Source organism: Podarcis melisellensis, assembly GCF_964234715.1.
Source record: "Podarcis melisellensis genome assembly, chromosome: 1".
NCBI classification, from domain to species: Eukaryota; Metazoa; Chordata; class Lepidosauria; order Squamata; family Lacertidae; genus Podarcis; species Podarcis melisellensis.
In genome coordinates, this window is record NC_138528.1 from 45856117 (window position 1) to 45873679 (window position 17563).

A 17563-nucleotide genomic window follows, 5' to 3' on the forward strand; every position below is an offset into this window, starting at 1 on the left:
CTTCCACACAACACAGCAAGCTTTCCACATAATTTTCAGAGGAGGAAGTGTATGCACTGTTTTACAAAACAATTGCTTGGTCCTTACATGCCCCCTCCCCGCAAAATAAAATCATAGATCACATGTGTCTCCACTGACTGACCTGCAAAAATCATGGATTTGGTGCTTTCGAGATCAACTGTGAAGCAAAGACATTAATTCCCTCCCACCCAAGGGATCTCTTCAAAACCACCATCAAATCATAGGTCATAACAGATGTCTTCTATGATTTGTTGGTGCATTTGTTGTCATCTAATGTAAAATATTCATGAAGATCTGTGCCTTAAATCCTTGTTGCAGTGGTGCTGTCATCTAGAATATTTACTGAGTGTCTACCAGTGTAAGTTCTTTTAATATCTTTGGGGGGACCCCACGTAAAATCATGCAAATTCAAGAGGATACATTTTAGTTCTAATGGAGCTCTATTTTACCCAGACCCCAGGAAAAGGCAGAGTGTGTCTCTGTCTGTCTCCCGGGGGGGAGCCAGAAAGGAAGATACTGAGTGTGCCCATGGCCATCTCTCAAAATGTGCATCTATAGGCCCAGAAAAATTTGTGATCCCCGCGATATTTGTTTTAGCTAATGCTATAATATAATAACTAAACCCTGGTTTTCTGTAACTATATAAAAAACCCAGATTTCTCTTGAGTTATGAATTCTTAAATTCAAGCAAAACGTCTTGTATCTTTCTCCCACAGGTAGCAGAAACTTCCAATTACTGAGTTTTAAGGGAAAGCAACAGGATTTTTAAAAACCATGACAGAACTGAAACACTAATGTGTTTTTACAAAAGCTCCAACTAATGGAGGATAAATAGCCAAATTAAGTGTATAAGGAATTTCACTTCAAGATGTAAATTAAAAAAAATAATAATGACAGAGACAACTTAAGAACATGATGTACTACACAAAGCAGGAATGGGTATTTGTAAGTCTCTCAGATGATGTTGGATGCCAATCTCACCAGACCCAGCCGGTATGACAAGTGATAAGAGATGACAAGGATTATAGTTCAACAACATCTGGAAGATCATAGATTTCCCACACCTGGCATAAAATATGCTGTATAGGAAGCTGCAAAATAGGATTTTTAATATACCTTTAGGTCATTCTGTTGGTGTTTTCCCTCTCAAGGATAGAATGAACCAGACTAGCTTTAATTCTGCATGATCTTGTTGTATCTTGCATACAAGATACATTCCTTAGATGGAAAACAACAAAGAATTGTGGAATTCTGTACACGACTCCTTAGTGCCAAAGCATGTTTTTCTGGTGGAGCAATATACAAACAACATATTCTTGCCCCTCTGTATTATGAAGCCATTATTTCTAAACATCCCCATTGTACCTGCATAGAACCCTATATGCATTACTGATCAAGCTATTCTTTGATGCAAATCATAATGAATCCAAGGTGGCTATGGAACATTAAGGAAGGAATTACAAGTTCAAACAGTCATTTTAATTATAAGTATTGGCATATTTTCCAGGCAGATACTTAACACATCAACTTGACAAAGCAAATGCATAGCCCAGTTAAAAGCTTTGTAGAGAAGCAGTGACAAACTTGGAGCTTCTGATATATTTATTATCAGTACACTCAAGGCCTCATATCTATTAGCACAAATGTGTGTTTTAGTAACTCTCTTCCAGGATCAGTACTATCTTCTATAGCCTTTGTCCTAGAAAACTTCTCAAAGTTCTAGATAACAGCGGCTTACAGTTTCCACTTAGATTCTGTACCAAAGCAAAAGTATGAGAGATCATTACATCTGCCAGAGAAAAGGATGTAGTGGTTGTTAACAGAGATCCTCTCTAGCCTTCCCATTTAATCTGCTTGTGCACTGCTTTGTTCAGAATCACACTGCAAAACTGTAAGTCTCTGTAAAGTCCTTCTGTCCCTTGAACATGAAAGCACCCTCTATTCTTCTACATGAACTTTAGGCAGAAAACCATCAAAAGAAGTAGCATGTTCAAGGGAAAGCATACATCAAAGTAGCTGACCTCTACATAACAAAAAAGCCAGGTATGTTGGAACAGGATTCACAATTTATGGAAAAGATGAAGCACATGAATGTGGCATTAGGAAAGCAAGTTGTAAACAGTCTAATTCCAGACAGTGAGGCTAGAAAAAAAATGAACACTGAAATATGAGGATTACCTTTGCTCTGTTTAGATTAAAGTATGGACATCTATGCAGGGTCACTGAAAGAATAAGTACAGCCCTGGGCAGAGCTCTCATTAAGTCACAAACTGATTTCTATAAACCAGTGGCACCAATAGATGAGATTCCAGTAAGGATGCATAACCATTAAGGACACAGATTCAGGTAGGTAGCCATGTTGGTCTGAAGAAGACGAAATATATAAAAAAATTGTCCAGTAGCACCTTAGAGACCAACTAAGTTTGTTCTTGGTATAAGCTTTTGTGTGCATAAACATGCATAGTTAACACAGAGGGGAGACCTGCTGGAGATCAGGCACTGATGCTGACTTTGAGGAAGTGCTGGGCCCCCCAAAAAAGTTATGTGCATGGAAATACAAAACAGCCTGACTTGCGTGTGACTGCAAATGAAACCAGTGCTTAGCCCAAGCTCTGAGGGAGTTCATGGCCACTTCACTGCTGCCAGCTTGTTTTGCTGCTGCGCTGTGCTAAGCTGGGCTCATGGTTTAACTCCCTCCAGACTAACTGTGAACTGTAACCGAGGTTTGTTCTTTGTTTATAGCTTGTGGTTTGGGCTGGGAAAACTGAAACACAAGCCTGGGTTCAAATTACATGCTAGGTCAAGCTTAGCATGGCAACAGCAGCAAAATGACCAGGGGGACAGGAATAAACCTGGGTATCCTTTCAAGGCACAAGTGAAGAGAAGCAGAAGCAGCAGAAGCAGAGAGAATTTAAAGCAAGTTTGGCAAAGAGGAAAGCTTAGGAGCCAAAACTTCTTTTCTATGACCCTCAAGATTATACTTCCAACACCCAACTTCTTGCAAGGTTTTTGTCTCCAGCCAACCAGGCAACAGAAGTGCACAGAGCAATAATTTCATCTCACATCTTGACAAAGAATTCCCATGTTAACTGACAACAATAGTTTCTAGTTTGCTTTTAGCAGCTATGAGTGGTAGGGTGGTGTATCCAATGCTCATCCTAGTAACCATTATTGATAATCAATATGCCGCTTGATATGTCCATATGAGGATGTATAAATTAATAATTTGCTAATTTACTTCCACAACTAGAATTAACAATGATATCCAATTGATTTCAAAAGAATGTAGGTACACCACAAAGTATATCTGCAGTCTTGATTCTATCTTGTCCAATTATGAGACTCATCTTTCACAGATTCATAGCGAAGGTCTGACACCATTCCGAAGTTTTAAAACAGGCAATGAAATAGTTCCTCTCTGCTGCATGTAATGCCACTATCTGTAAACTACTCTTCTGTGCCAAGTTAAGTATGTTTAACTGTCAAGAATAAGTACTATGTAAATCCCAATCATTAGTCAGTTATTAGCCTTTGTAGGTCAGGAGAGGACAACTTGTGACCCTAATTTCAAAAGCCTTCTGCAAGCTATCAGGTCAGAACTCTGACAAGACCAATCCATTCCTGCCCCAGCCACTCTCTGGCTAGTCACTTTTACCTCTGGCCCCAGTCACTTTCACCAAGTGGCCTCCAACTAATTACTCCAGAGAATATGTGGCGCTTCACAGGAAAAAAAGGTTGCCTAGGTGTTTACAATGAATATCCCAACTTTGTTTCTAGGTTATTGCATCACATTGCCTGACACAGACATAAAACCACCCAAGTTCTTAACCATGAGTGGGAGCACCCTATGGGCTCCTGCATAACTTGCACACTTCCTTTCTTTTCACTTTTGGAGCTAAAGCTGGTTAGTACCACCTCTGTATCACAGTTAGCTCAGATCAGAGTTTTCAAGCCCATGTCTAATCATGATTAAAAGGGAAGGAGTACACGAGACAGAGATATTCTAACTGTGGTTAGATTAAGCAGTGTGCCGATCAGAGGTTGTGAAGGTTGAACACTTGCTAATCCAAATTCAAGTTAATCTCTTGCTGGCATTAGATGGGAAGCAAGGAATAACCTGCCACAAAGGCATAATAAAAGCAAGAATGCAATCTTAGATGAAAATTAAGCATGCTTGCATCACTGATTCTCACAATGCAATTTTCATAAGATAAAATAAATTATTATGCCCAATATGCTGCATTCAGGCTTAACTTTAAACACACTCCTACAAAATACCAAGCATCTGCTATTTGGTAAATTAAGCAAAAAGTGAACAGTTCAAGAAAAGCATTCATACAGTTTCATTTATACATACCCATGTCTTGCAGGAACGCAATTGAAACAACCAAACAAAAGCCCATGGGATTATTATTAAGCTCACAGGAGATTCCCATGGGCAAGAAGCAGTTTTATAAATCAGCATCTCCATATGGGGACTGCTGCCATTTGTGTGGCTGTTGCTCAAACAGGAACACACTTGATTATGTAAGCTGGCATCTTTAGGTACAATCCTTATGTGAAGGCGCATATTCATACCCAGGATGACATTATGTGAGTGTCTCTCATAAGCTCCTGAAGGGTTGCAAGAAAGAGCAAAACAGCCCCTATGCCTACAGACCAGTCCTCTAAGACTGAGACTCCCAAGCATTAAGTTATTTTTTTCAATGTCTATAATAACAATAAAAAGTAAAAGAAAACTTGAGTGGCAAAATCTGAGCCATCGCTTAGCCCAGGCCTAGCAAAGACTAAACAAAGGAAAGATATAGTTCACGGCATACTTTAAAGATGAAAAAGCACGGAAGATAAAAGTTTTTCTCGACTCCAGAACATGTGAGTACAAAGAGCTGATCTCAGTGCCTTCAATGAATGTAAATCCACTTTAGCAAATTGTGTGCACCTTCTTTAGGCCTACTTCAGTATAAGAACTACTCCAATAGGCAATTCAGAAGGTGAAAACAAGCTCAGTTTTACATTTAGTAAACATAAAATGAAAGTGGAAGTTACATCCAACAGTTTGATGGTGATATTAATCCTAGTGCAAATAAGTGCTGTTCTGGATATGAAGACAAAGCTACACCAAGGCCTAATTATATGGTACACACAGATCGGCCACTCTGATAAGGTGTGAAGCCAAATTTTACAGGGAAGATGATCAGATATATATATAAAATACCACAATTGTAACTGTATTGCATACTGATTTGTTACTGGAGGAGGACTGCAAGTATTTCAACATTAGGCTATTTTGTTAACAGTAACTAAATTATTTCAGGGAAAGCAAAATTATGGCAAGTAATTATGCTAGTTAAACCATCCTAGAAGGTTGCACATACACATTTTCTTCAAAAGGTGTCATCCTTTGAAATAATGTTCGGCTGAGACAACCACGCAACTACTTACAAAAGCGAAAGAACTCTAAATAATACTGACAGGAAGCGATCTTGTAGTCTTTCACAACAGAAAATGATCCAAGAGATACAGAGGCTCCATATAAGGCATTAGCTTCATAAACAGAAAGCTGGAGTTCATTACAATGGAAATGGTGCTATTAAGAAAACAATTGCAATGACTAGCAGTGTTACATCCAGGACTCCGATTACTTACCAACACTTCCCTGCTCCTGCTCCTCCCCTTCAGCAAAAATAGTCTGGTTTGGTAAGCTATTCCTAGAACGAGTGACTGATTCTAGTTGTGAAGCCCTTCCCAACAGAGATAGCTCATCAAGCACTTCTCCCTCTTTGGCATCCAAATCAGATTTAGAAGTTGTTAGTTGTTTTATGGTATCTGGCATCATTAGATTTGGATCGTTCAAGCAGGCTACAGTACTGCTATCCAAGCTTAATACCCTGGTACGACTCTTGGCACTGTTTGCGCTGGAAGTCCGTCGTGTTGAGTGCTTTTTGCCATTTGCCTCAGAGGCCAGGTGGATTTTGTAAGTGTACTCCAAGTCTGTGCCCCTCTCTTTTGCAATATATTTGGTCTTTAGGGCATTGTACTTTCCCTCAGGAGACTGGCACGAATGGGAGGTGGTGCTGGACGAGCTATCACTGCTGAACTGGTGGGCTGACTGCATGCTTGAGGTCCTGCTCAAGTCACTCTGATCACTTGAGTCCTCGTCATGACAAAAAACTGCACTGTGGGGTTTGGTACCAGAGACACCTCGGAAGGAAATATACTCCTTGTGTCGACTTGTGTCAAAACTACTAGCCCGTTTTTTCCCTGTCCTTCTCCTGCTGGACTTGTGAGCTGAAGCTGTTCGGTGAATTAAGCTACACGATTTGGGCCGTACATCCCCGTCCTTTTGCTTTCCTACCATCTCCTTACAAGTTCTTGAGTCAACCGCAGAAGATTTCTCTTTCTGCTCATCTCTTTTCTCAACCGCTTTCCCAGGAGGCTGGTCTGCTTGTGTCGTCAGTTCATTTGCGTGAGGATTCTTATTTGCTTCTTCTGAAGCCGAGGTACTAAGAGCCCTCTGATTGTGTACCTCCTCCGATGCGTTCAAACTGCCTTGCTCTTGAATGTTACTGCCAACGCTCATCTCTACTGCAGTTCTTTCGCTACTAGTCCTTTTGTCAGTAGCAAAACTACAATCATCAGAATCAACAGAGCAGTCCTTTCTCTTGCTGCTTTTCTTCTCCTCTTTAGGTGACTCCTCATGCTCCGACAACACACTTTCTATGTGAGTGGAGCTCGTCTGCTCACTTTTGTAGCTGCTGACAGTACTGATAGTATCACGATCAGTGCCACTGCAATAGCTCTCCGTTGAGCCACTACTTCGAGTACTGAGGCTTCTTAGACTGTCTATACTTTTGTCCGCTTGTAACGATTTGCTCTTGCAGCTTCTGGCCAGCAGCTGTGGGCTGCTACATTTCAGAATATCATCCAGTTGAAAGACTCCAGAAATGCAGGAGTTCTCAGCTAAGGATTCTTTGGATCCAGATCGAGGCTTGGAAGCTTCTAATTCACTGACAGGATCCAGGCCTCGCCTTTGCTGATAGAGGGGAAAGTCGTTCAGCGAAACGTCTGGAAAAGCAACCGCTGAACTAGAAGTCCTGGGCACCCCTCGTGGCCTATGGTCTTTCCTATAGGAGTGCGAATGCAAAGGCACAAGAGAAGCCATTTCAGTGTCACATGCATTGGACATAGATTGATCTACATGGTGGTGGTTAGGGAGGCACACTTTGTCAGTGCTATCCCGTGGCAACTCCTGTGCAGATGATAATGATGGTTGGATGGACACAAAGGAATCAATGGAGACCAGATGGAATGCCTTCCGATCAGCTGCCAAATCTGTTTTAAAAATAAATAAAAAAGAAAGTTGTATAGGCATGTTTGCAAATTAAGCTAGTTGCTTTATGTTTAATAGCTTAAGTTCGGGCAAAGAAAGCAATCAATTTGATTATATTTTTGTAAATTCCTACATGAAACAATTGCTGTTTGCTTGTTCACATTTAAATGGTGATTATAAAATTTTTAAAATATATTCCCTTTTAATCTAACATGTACACATAGCATTTACTCTGGTGTCCACTATTAAATTACGCAGAGACAGGATCACTTTTTGTAAGTTTCCACTACATAAGCAAATCTTATTTGAGAAAAGATTAGAGCCCATAAATGCAGTGCAACGAACAATGGTAACTAAGGTGACTGTTCTATTAAATTAAGAGTAGTGTAGGTGATAAGTCTTTCTCGGGCATTATATTCAGGGTACAACTCTGTCTGGGGTTCTTGCGCACTTTCTCACTTATTGTGGAGGAACTTATTGTGGACTGCACCCACTTGAATGTGGTTATCTTCCAAACTACCTGTGCAAATAAATAAGGTACAACTCAGTTCATTTGTTATATTCTCCTTACAATTCACAATATGCCACATCCAAGATTAACATAAGGTGGAGTGTTCTCCCTGGAATGTAATGCCAGAACAGACATAGTGAATGTTGTTGTGCATGCTACTTTAAGTGAAGATATCAAGTCCATTTTATTTTTGAGGGATTTTTTTCTAATACAGAAAATGCATTAGACAATGAAATCAAATAATGGTTTGGCTGCAAGTTCATCTTTTAGGGGCCTTCTTTTCCACACAATTCTAGTAGTGTTGATTGCAATCAACTCTTTTATTTGGCATGAATGATAAATTAGTTCAGTCTACATTTTAAATCAAGCCAACCATATTCACTTCAGTCTGGCTTCAGGCCTAGGTATGGTAGTGAAACAGTCTTGATCACCCTGACCCATGACCTTTATCAGAAGAAAGGCAGGGAGAGCACTACCCTCTTGATTCTCTTGGTATCTCTATATACTCCGCTGAGTATAGGGGGTGCTGAGGTCTAAACCACTGAGCCACTTGGGCTTGCTGATCATAAGCTCAACAGCTCAAATCCGCCCAACGGCGTGAGCTCCCATTGCTTTGTCTCAGCTCCTGCCAACCTACCAGTTGAAAAGCATACCAGGGCAAGCAGATAAACAGGTACCACTGCAGTGTGCTCTGGCTCTTGTCACGGTGTTCTGTGCGCCAGAAGCGGTTTAGTCATGCTGGCCACATGACCCAGAAAAGCTGATTTTAGACAAACACTGGCTTCCTCAGCCTGAAAGCGGAGATGAGCGCCACAGTAGAATTTGACTGGACTTAACTGTCCAGGGGTCCTTTACTATTACCATTGTTGAGTATGGTACCTTCCTTGAACAACTTTGGGGATTGGGGCACTGTTTTACAATAATTTCACTTCTATCTGTAGGGCAGGTGACAGAGATAGCGTTGAGGAACTACTACTCAGACCCATGGTATTTCAGGGGTCCATCTTGCCCCATTCTGTTCAACATCTATATGAAACCACTGGGAGCTGTCATTGGAAAACCATACCTTCGGTATGGAAGATACCTAGCTATCCTTCCATGCCATCTGAATCAGGAGGGGTTGTTCACGTGCTGAATCAGGATTTGGAAAAAGTGATGTGCTCGATAACGGTCAATGAACTAAAGGGGATCCTGTGAATCAGTTTCAGGAACCAGCTTTAGATGGGGTAACCCTCTTCCTGAGAGGTATGCAATCTGGGGACATTCCAGGTGCTGGTGGAAACACAGGTGATCTGTGGCAAAGTGAACTTATGCCCAGCTAAGGGTGTCTCGTCAGCTATAGCCATTGAACCTCTGTGATTCATGCTGATAACTTCCCAGAAATTTTTATGCTATCAGCCAAAGGTCTGGATAAATAATCAGTGTTTCCCAAACTTGAGTCTCCAATTGTGTTTGAACTACAATTCCCGTCATCCCTGACCACTGGTCCTGATAGGAGATGTAGTCCAAAAACAGCTGGAGACCCAAGTTTGGGAAACACTGCTATACATGTTATTAATAATAATAGGAAGAAGAATCATTTGTGCACCTACCTAGCACGTACAGAACACGTGGGAGAAAAATGTGAATCAAAATACAGCTATCAATCATATTATGCACCTCCAAATTTAGAGATGCTGCTTTGGTTCAAATAAGACATTTAACACAAAAATGCATGCATTTTTTTTTTCCTGGGGAGCCAGGAAAGCATCCAAAATGCTTTATCTTAGAGGAAGAATGCATATAAAATGTGCAATTCAAATGCAAAATGTCTGTGCATTATTTTAAAAATCTGTAGAAAACAAAAACAAACCTGGACAGACTTATGACTTAGTGCATGCAAAGCTAACTTAGCATGGAAATAAGTCTGATTTGTCAATTCCAGCAATTCTTCACTGTTAAAAGTAACATGCATCACATTGATAGAAAGCTTAAATAATGGAAGCATTAAAGCGGTACAAGGTAGAGATCATGAAATAAATATTATTTCATGGATCTTGGATACAAATTAGGAAAGGGAGAACAAAATGTTTGGGGCCAGATCAAGAGGCAAAGCATTGCATTTACATAAATATATAAACAAGCCCACAGATAATACTCTCCCTGCCATCAAATTAGCACATTTTTCCTGACTGTTTTTAATCTCTTCTATGTGCTTATAGGAAGCTTTTTCCAGCGACAGAACTAAACTGTTGATATACGTATTAAGAAGCATTTATCTAGATAATAAGTAGTGGCTTTCATCACATACAATTAATCTAAGAACAGTTGTCTATGTCTTTGGTCATGATGTGCATTCTGGTAAGTGAATCTGTGGACTGGACTTTACAATGTCTGTTCCGAGATCAACATACACTCAGTTCAGCAATTCCCACTGTTGGGGGAGGGGGGAGAAAACAGAAATGTGTATGTGTGTAAAAATATATTTAAAAAGGAAAAATAAGTAATGAGTTGACTTTCTGGTGAAGTCTTGTGTCACAATGGAAAGAATTATGCACATCCAATCATTAATGTTGTATGAATGTCATGTTAAGTATATAAGCTTACAGAGCAAAAAAAATGCTGCAAACTGGAAGCCTGTGAAAATGCCATATGGTCATGTGGGAAGATCTCTTCATTAATTCTGTTCCAGATAAACTTTAAAGAAACTCATCAGTGTTTCATTTTAACTCACTGCAAACCTATGTCTATGAAGACTCATATTCTATGCATGTGAATCCACAGAGGAAAGCACAGTAAAGTGCATCCTTCACACTTTGCCAGAAAAATAGAATAGGCGTTAGAAAACTTTTAAAGGGTGCTAATTTATTAGAAGGGGTTCACACCATCAATTTGCTTATGGAACGGATTTATGATGCATGCTTAAACCTATCAATTGGTCACAGCACAATATGCAGCTAAACTAATAACACCATGCAAAACTTTAATTTCTAGACAGTGTTGATCTTGACCTAAATAGCATCTCAATGAGCTTAATATATGACAGCTTGCATAACAACATAATATGCCTTACCTTGCTCCTCGCTCCCTTCTTTACAGAGACTAGAACTTTGGCCAAGACTCAGACTGATATCATCAGAAGTCTTTGCAGTGTCTGTATCACCTGCACATCAACAGAAATAGTGTGTTAGTTTACAAAGCTGTATCCTGCAAACCTAAGAAGAGAATGCATCTTTGAGGGGCATTATTTCTAGCTGGGATACTTAAGTACTGCACGTGGTATTATTTAAGTAAGTTACAACATTCCATCCTGCCAAAGTACCAAATGAGCACAAAAAAAGGTAAAGGACCCCTGGACAGTTAAGTCCAGTCAAAGGCGACTATGGGGTTGCAGTGCTCCCTCACTTTCAGGCTGAGGGAGCTGGCGTTTGTCCATAGACAGCTTTCCGGGTCATTTGGCCAGCATGACTAAACCGATTTGGGCACAACAGAGCACTGTGACAGAAGCCAGAGCGCATGGAAACACTGTTTACCTTCCTGCTGCAGCAGTACCTTTTTATCTACTTGCACTGGCATGCTTTTGAACTGCTAGGTTGGCAGGAGCTGGGACAAAGCAATGGGAGCTCACCCCATCATGGGGATTTGAACCGCTGACATTCCGATCAGCAAGCCTGAGAGTCTCAGTGATTTAGGCCACAGCACCACCTGCGCCCCCCATGTACCAAAATGAGCACAATAGCATTGGTACTCATTCCTCTTGTACTAGTGCAACACTGCATTTTACAGCTCATGAAGCTATGCACATGTTTAAGTGAGAATCACCAGAGAACTTTTGTTATTGGGTGGCATATAAAGGCTATACAGAAAATAAAAAAAATAATGCTGTGCAGTGAGGCTGCTACTATGTTGCCCAGTCACCATCTTGTCCACTATTCCAGTATCAGACCATTTCTGATGCCAACAGCACTATCTACAAAAAACAGTATACACCCACCATACCCAATCAAGAGCCGTAAGCCCTCTTTTAACAGCAGCTCTCATGAAAATGACACATGATGAAGTGATGGACAACAAATACTAAAACCAAGGGAAATTTCATGATTTGAATTGAAACTGCAATTTTTGCCTTGCATCTCTTGCCTATCCACAGAGCCATCCAATACTCAGAGTTTCTCTAGCCTACCTTCTCACAGTTGGAAAGCAGAGCAGGAAGATTACCAGACACTTGTCAATTAGTATGCACAACACTGTGACACACACAGAGATAAAATATGTCTGGTAATCTTGCTAAAATAAAGGGAAAAATCTTGCTAAAATAGCTAGGACAACAGGAGAGGGAACCTGGACCATGAGTTAGAAGCAGCTATCTACTTAGGCTGGCAGAAGCACCAATATGTCACAGAATAGGAAGTCTTTCCCAATCTAGAACCCAATGACAAGAAACACCATGGGTTGGCCTAGAAAACACATAACCAATGGTCTGCCACCAATCTCTGGCTGCTTATGGGTTCTATGATGCTGGGCAATATAGTCCAAGAGTATGGGCTGTGCATGATTTCAAGATATAGTGGCCAGGAAAGGGTGTGCCCATTGGAGGAAGCTAGGAGCCTTTTCCTACCAAAACCATTGGGTTATACAGCTCATATCAAATACAGAACAGTATGATCCAATCAAAATGGATAGAGATTGTTCTGATAAGCAATATTTACTCAAAACTGGGAGGTGAGAATTACTACAAAGCATAACATGAAAACACTGAAGTATTTAACAGTTAGTTATTTCGCCAAAGGCATGAACACTAGATAGGAAAGGTCATCAACCAGCTCACTTACTGTAAGCTTAAATGTCACAGAACACACTTATGAAACATCCAGGAATTCATATATTCACTGACAAACAAATGCTAATTTTCTATTTTATAAAGTCATCTAATCCAAAATATTTTGGCAGAACAGAAAACTTCCATTTGATGTGCCAGATCATATACAAGCAGCAAGTTAGCATAATCTTGCAACCACTGACTACAGGAGAAAATGTGAAGTGGAGAAAAATATGACTCCTGTCAATCTGTTTTATGGGTGGGTGCAGCCATTTTAAGTGAACAAGCTGCAATAGCATTCTATTATAACACTTTCTGCTAAGTCTTGGCGATCTTTACAGATAGTCCTACACTATGCATCACTTGCCCATGAACCAACTGTATGTTGATAAACTGAAAAGGCTACTTGATACCAGTTGTGCTTGAAGATGAATTTAATAACTAGGCCTTACCTTTAATGGTAGCTGCAGTTCCACGCCGAGATAAGCCAGATCCAATCTAAAATGAAGCAACAAAGTTTATTTACGTGCCTAAACAATTACGACTCGCAAAGACAAGTGAAATACCCAATTTCTCCCATGTATGCAGCAGGAGTATGGCACTTGCAAGAATAATAAAGAATAATAAAACTGAAGAGCTGCATCCCCTGGTGCTCCTTGTGCAGATCGCAGCCTCTTCGATCCAGCAGAGGCTTGTGCAGGTGGAATGAGGAGAGATGACTTTCACCAAGTCCCTCTGCAGTTTTCTGCCCCACCTCCCATGCTGTTCTAAAGGGTTCCCGAAATTTTTGCAGCAGATCTGGGGAATTGGCAAAAGTCACCTCCCTCCTTTTCTACTGATGGAAAGCCTTCACTAGATCCAAGTGGCTTGTCACTAGCTGCAACTCATAGTTGCTTGTTTTCTCTTTCTGAAAAAGCCACTATGTTGCTACTGTGTTGCTCCTTTTCTAGAAACTGATTCTTCAAGACTTCACAGAATAATTTTTGTAAAGAGAAAAAAGCAAAGTACAGTGGTACCTCGCAAGACGAATGCCTCGTAAGACAAAAAACTCGCAAGACGAAAGAGTTTTTCGTTTTTTGAGTTGCTTCGCAAGACGAATTTCCCTATGGGCTTGCTTCGCAAGACAAAAACGTCTTACGAGTTTGTTTCCTTTTTCTTAAAACCATTAATACCAGGGTGCATCCGTGCTTCGCAAGACGAAAAATTCGCAAGACGAAAAACTCGCAGAACGAATTAATTTCGTCTTGCGAGGTACCACTGTAATTAATTTGGCATGGTAGCAAGGAAACCCCGGCAATTAATGCCACAAAATAACTGCAATACATGAGGACACTTTAGTTTGCTGTTTTAGTGATAGGAGTTAAAACTAGATTCCTTTCCACAAACACACCTTCCCTGCCACTCACAAAAGCATTTGCGCCTCAGACAATAGCAATAATTAGGTGTGAAAGAACAAACAGGTTTAATCTCTTTCCATTCTCACAAATTCATCTTCACAAAGTTTTGTCAACATCTGAAGAATAGGAGTGTATTATGTGTTTCAAGGAGCCACAGCAGCTCAGGATTAAAAACAAAACATATAAAGGGCAGCGGCCAAAAAAACAACAACCCAACAACAACGTTACTTCACTGCAGGAACAGCTTCAACATGCAACTTAGAAACATTTGAAATTACGCAATTTTTGATCCACACAATTTTGAAATAGCTAAGAATCTTCTAAAACCTGCAAAGCTGAAACCAACAAACTAATAAAGTATGTTTAAAAGACTAGCAAAATGAGATTCTCAGCTGTCCTCAGACAGAGAAGACGGAACTAAAAATAAAGGTAACATCATGTATTGGAGCATATTTCTGCTGAACTTAACTGGAACAACAACAGTATCCATTATAATGGTATATAAAAAGAACGCAGTTGTTGCATGATTAATTCTTACCTGGTTATTTAGGTCTAGGCCAGCAAAGGAATTTCGTGAACTACAGCCTACAGGAGGAGTGGCTTCTCGTACAAACTCTGACATCTCGATCCCTCCACCAGGATCACTAAATATGAAATGTTTAAGAAATCTTGATTATTACAGTATTCTGGTTGTTCATGACAAATAAGTCAGAAGGCACATCTGGGGCAAGTCTCTAGACAGCTGATAATGAGTTCATCTACTAAGCATATAGAACAGGGTTGTGAAACCTTTGATACTCCAGATGCTGTAAGACAGCAACTCCAATTATCACTCCTATCACTGAATATGATGGCTGAGGCTAATAGTTAGGAGCCCAACAACACCTTGAGGGCTACAGATACAGAAACACCACTACTACAATCAAAGTTTGCAGCAAAGTTTCAAATATGGCTGCAGAGATTTTGCTCAATTCCTTCCAACCGAAATAAACTTAGACAACAGTGCTTGTCTATATTTAGGATGTAAATCAGAGTAACAGATTAGACCTTTCTAACAGAATGGACTTGATGAACTACGTTCAAGGGGACTAAACTTGCAGAAAATTGCAGTCAAACATAACTATGCATGAGTGCTAGTTTGTGCATGAAGGGGTTAAGACTACAGAACTGGATTGCTAGACTCAGTTAGGTCACACCCCTCACCAGAACTACTACATGCTTTAAGCTGTTTAAGCCTTAGGTCATGACAGGGGGGTGGGGAGTATCCATCACATGGACTTAAGTTTCCTTACCTAGGTCCATTACTGTCCTTTCTTCTGGCAGAAGAGTTCCCTTGTTCTGTTTTTGCACCTCTATCCATACGCTCACTGGCATTCTTCTCCACAATCTCACCTTCATCAAGTGCCCTATGCAGACGGTAGTTTACCATCTTCAGAACAATGAATAGAGCGGCTATCACAGGGCAGTAGATTGCTACTATCACCATAGAAGAAGGAAGGGCCTTTCAAAAGAGACAAAAATAAATGAAGTCATTAAGGATACAAGCAAAAAAGTCACCTATCACAAGGATCTTGAAGTTTGTGTATGGCAATGTGCATATATCTTCTATAAATATCGTTTTTTTATACTGCATTCTATGCAATGTTGTCCAAAATGGGTCTTATTGTTATACATATTAGGGTCATGGGGAAGAATCCTGAATCATATTCACATATTTAACCACACACAAGTTCATTAACGTTAGCAAGTAACGCTGAATTGAGTAAAAGTATTCAACTGAAAAGACAGCCCTCTTTGGGTGGTAGGCTAAAAGTTAAGTAAACATGTGAGGGGGTTAGTGAGAATGAACATGCTAGTTCCACCTCCTATATCACTGTTCTTGACAGTTTGTGAAGAGTGATTTTCTGAAGCAGGATGTCCTCCCTGTGTATTTTAAAATAGATACCTCTTATTCAAAGTGGCTGAAGAGCACATCTTTATTTGCAACAACACAGGGACAAAAGCGATGAGATCTCTTGAAATTTTCAATAAGAGGATTAATGTTTCTTAGGTTTAGCTCTGGGCTGCAGTATTTTTCTATATCACATCTTGCATTTTTTATTATCACCATCATCAATTTATTAATCATCTTCTGTACAATCATCCAACGTGATGTACAAGAAAAAAAGTAGCCAAAAAAAGTTTTAAAACCATTTAAATAAACCCAAGTCCCCATATATATTTAAAACAAAACAAAAACAAAACAAGTAGGTATTCATAGCCTATACCCATTTATACAGCCGTAAAAGCCTGTCAAAATAAAAATGTTGTCAACTGTTTCCGGAAAGAGCTGATAGCCAGCACCTGTTACTTCTCAACAGGAACTCTGTTCCAAAGTACATGGGCAGCCACACTAAAAGTCCTGCTGTGAGTTATTGTTGATCAGGCTTCTGAGATCTTTGAAACTTGCAGGAGAAACGTAGCCACAATAATCTACCGGACATATAAGGGATAAGATGGTCTTATCCAAGAGACCTTTTTAAAAAGCGCCCATTTCTACAATACACACGCAAAATAACATAAGTAACAGTGCCAGAAATAGTCTCACCTGAAGACTTAAATAGCTTCCTTTGGTCAAGGCAAATAGGGAAACACGAAACAAGGCTTTTGCTGTACAGTTCCATAATCAACCCCCAGGCTCATTCCTCCTTCTCCCACCCTCATATTGCTTTCAGTACTCTCAATAAAAAATTTAGATTTCCCTATATAAAGAATCCCTAGCCTCTGTTTAGGTTTACAAATAGTTTTTTCCACTTCTGAGGCAGAAAGGATTAGTCACAGACACACCAATCCATTTTAGCTATAATGCATCCTTTGTTAAATGTTACCCTGAGAGAAAGGGAAGGAAGTTATGGTACTAAGGTTGCATGTAATGGAACCACTGACATACTTTTGCTTCCACCTGTATGACCTGGAGCAGAAATTCTGCAGGCCTCTCATGAATTGCTTTATATGGTCCCCCCCCTTTAAAACAACAAACCCCTTGGTAATGATCATTGGCTCAGGTGACTAGTAGACGGCAAAGCGAAATAATAAAATAACCCTTGGATCACCTAAGTACAGTGACCTCGGAAAGTAATGATTAATTTTAGACAAATAATAAGAAAAGCAAAAAGAACCACACACATTAACACAGGCAACTCAAAGTCAGCTACCATTACCTGAAAGGCAGCAGAAGTTTATTATATATTGCAAAATGAAATTTTAAAATTTTTACTAAAAAATAATAATCCACTGACGATTTTGCACAAGATTATACAGGGATGGTATGATTCTTCATCAAAATTCCCTTAATTATGATTCTATCAAATGTGTGTTTTCATTATCATTATCATCCCAACTGATAATATCCTCTTCCAACTCCTTTTTTTCTAATGAACAAATGAATATGCATAGATCAGAAACTGTAGACCCTGAGCAAGCCATCTCTTTTCAGCAGCTTAATGCATACGAAAGCTGTCAGAAGG

At 39.9% G+C, this 17563-nt stretch overlaps 1 protein-coding gene across 1 annotated transcript in view; it reads right to left on the reverse strand.

Moving 5' to 3' along the window:
* PCNX1 (pecanex 1) overlaps nucleotides 1-17563 on the reverse strand; it is a 78189-nt gene that overhangs the window by 47035 nt on the left and 13591 nt on the right. Inside the window, exons 2-6 of the mRNA XM_081883764.1 lie at nucleotides 15350-15558; nucleotides 14596-14701; nucleotides 13113-13158; nucleotides 10915-11004; nucleotides 5668-7353 (exon numbers count right to left, since the gene is read on the reverse strand). Coding sequence (XP_081739890.1) covers nucleotides 5668-7353; nucleotides 10915-11004; nucleotides 13113-13158; nucleotides 14596-14701; nucleotides 15350-15558 — 2137 coding nt within the window. The remainder of the gene's footprint in view (nucleotides 1-5667; nucleotides 7354-10914; nucleotides 11005-13112; nucleotides 13159-14595; nucleotides 14702-15349; nucleotides 15559-17563) is intronic.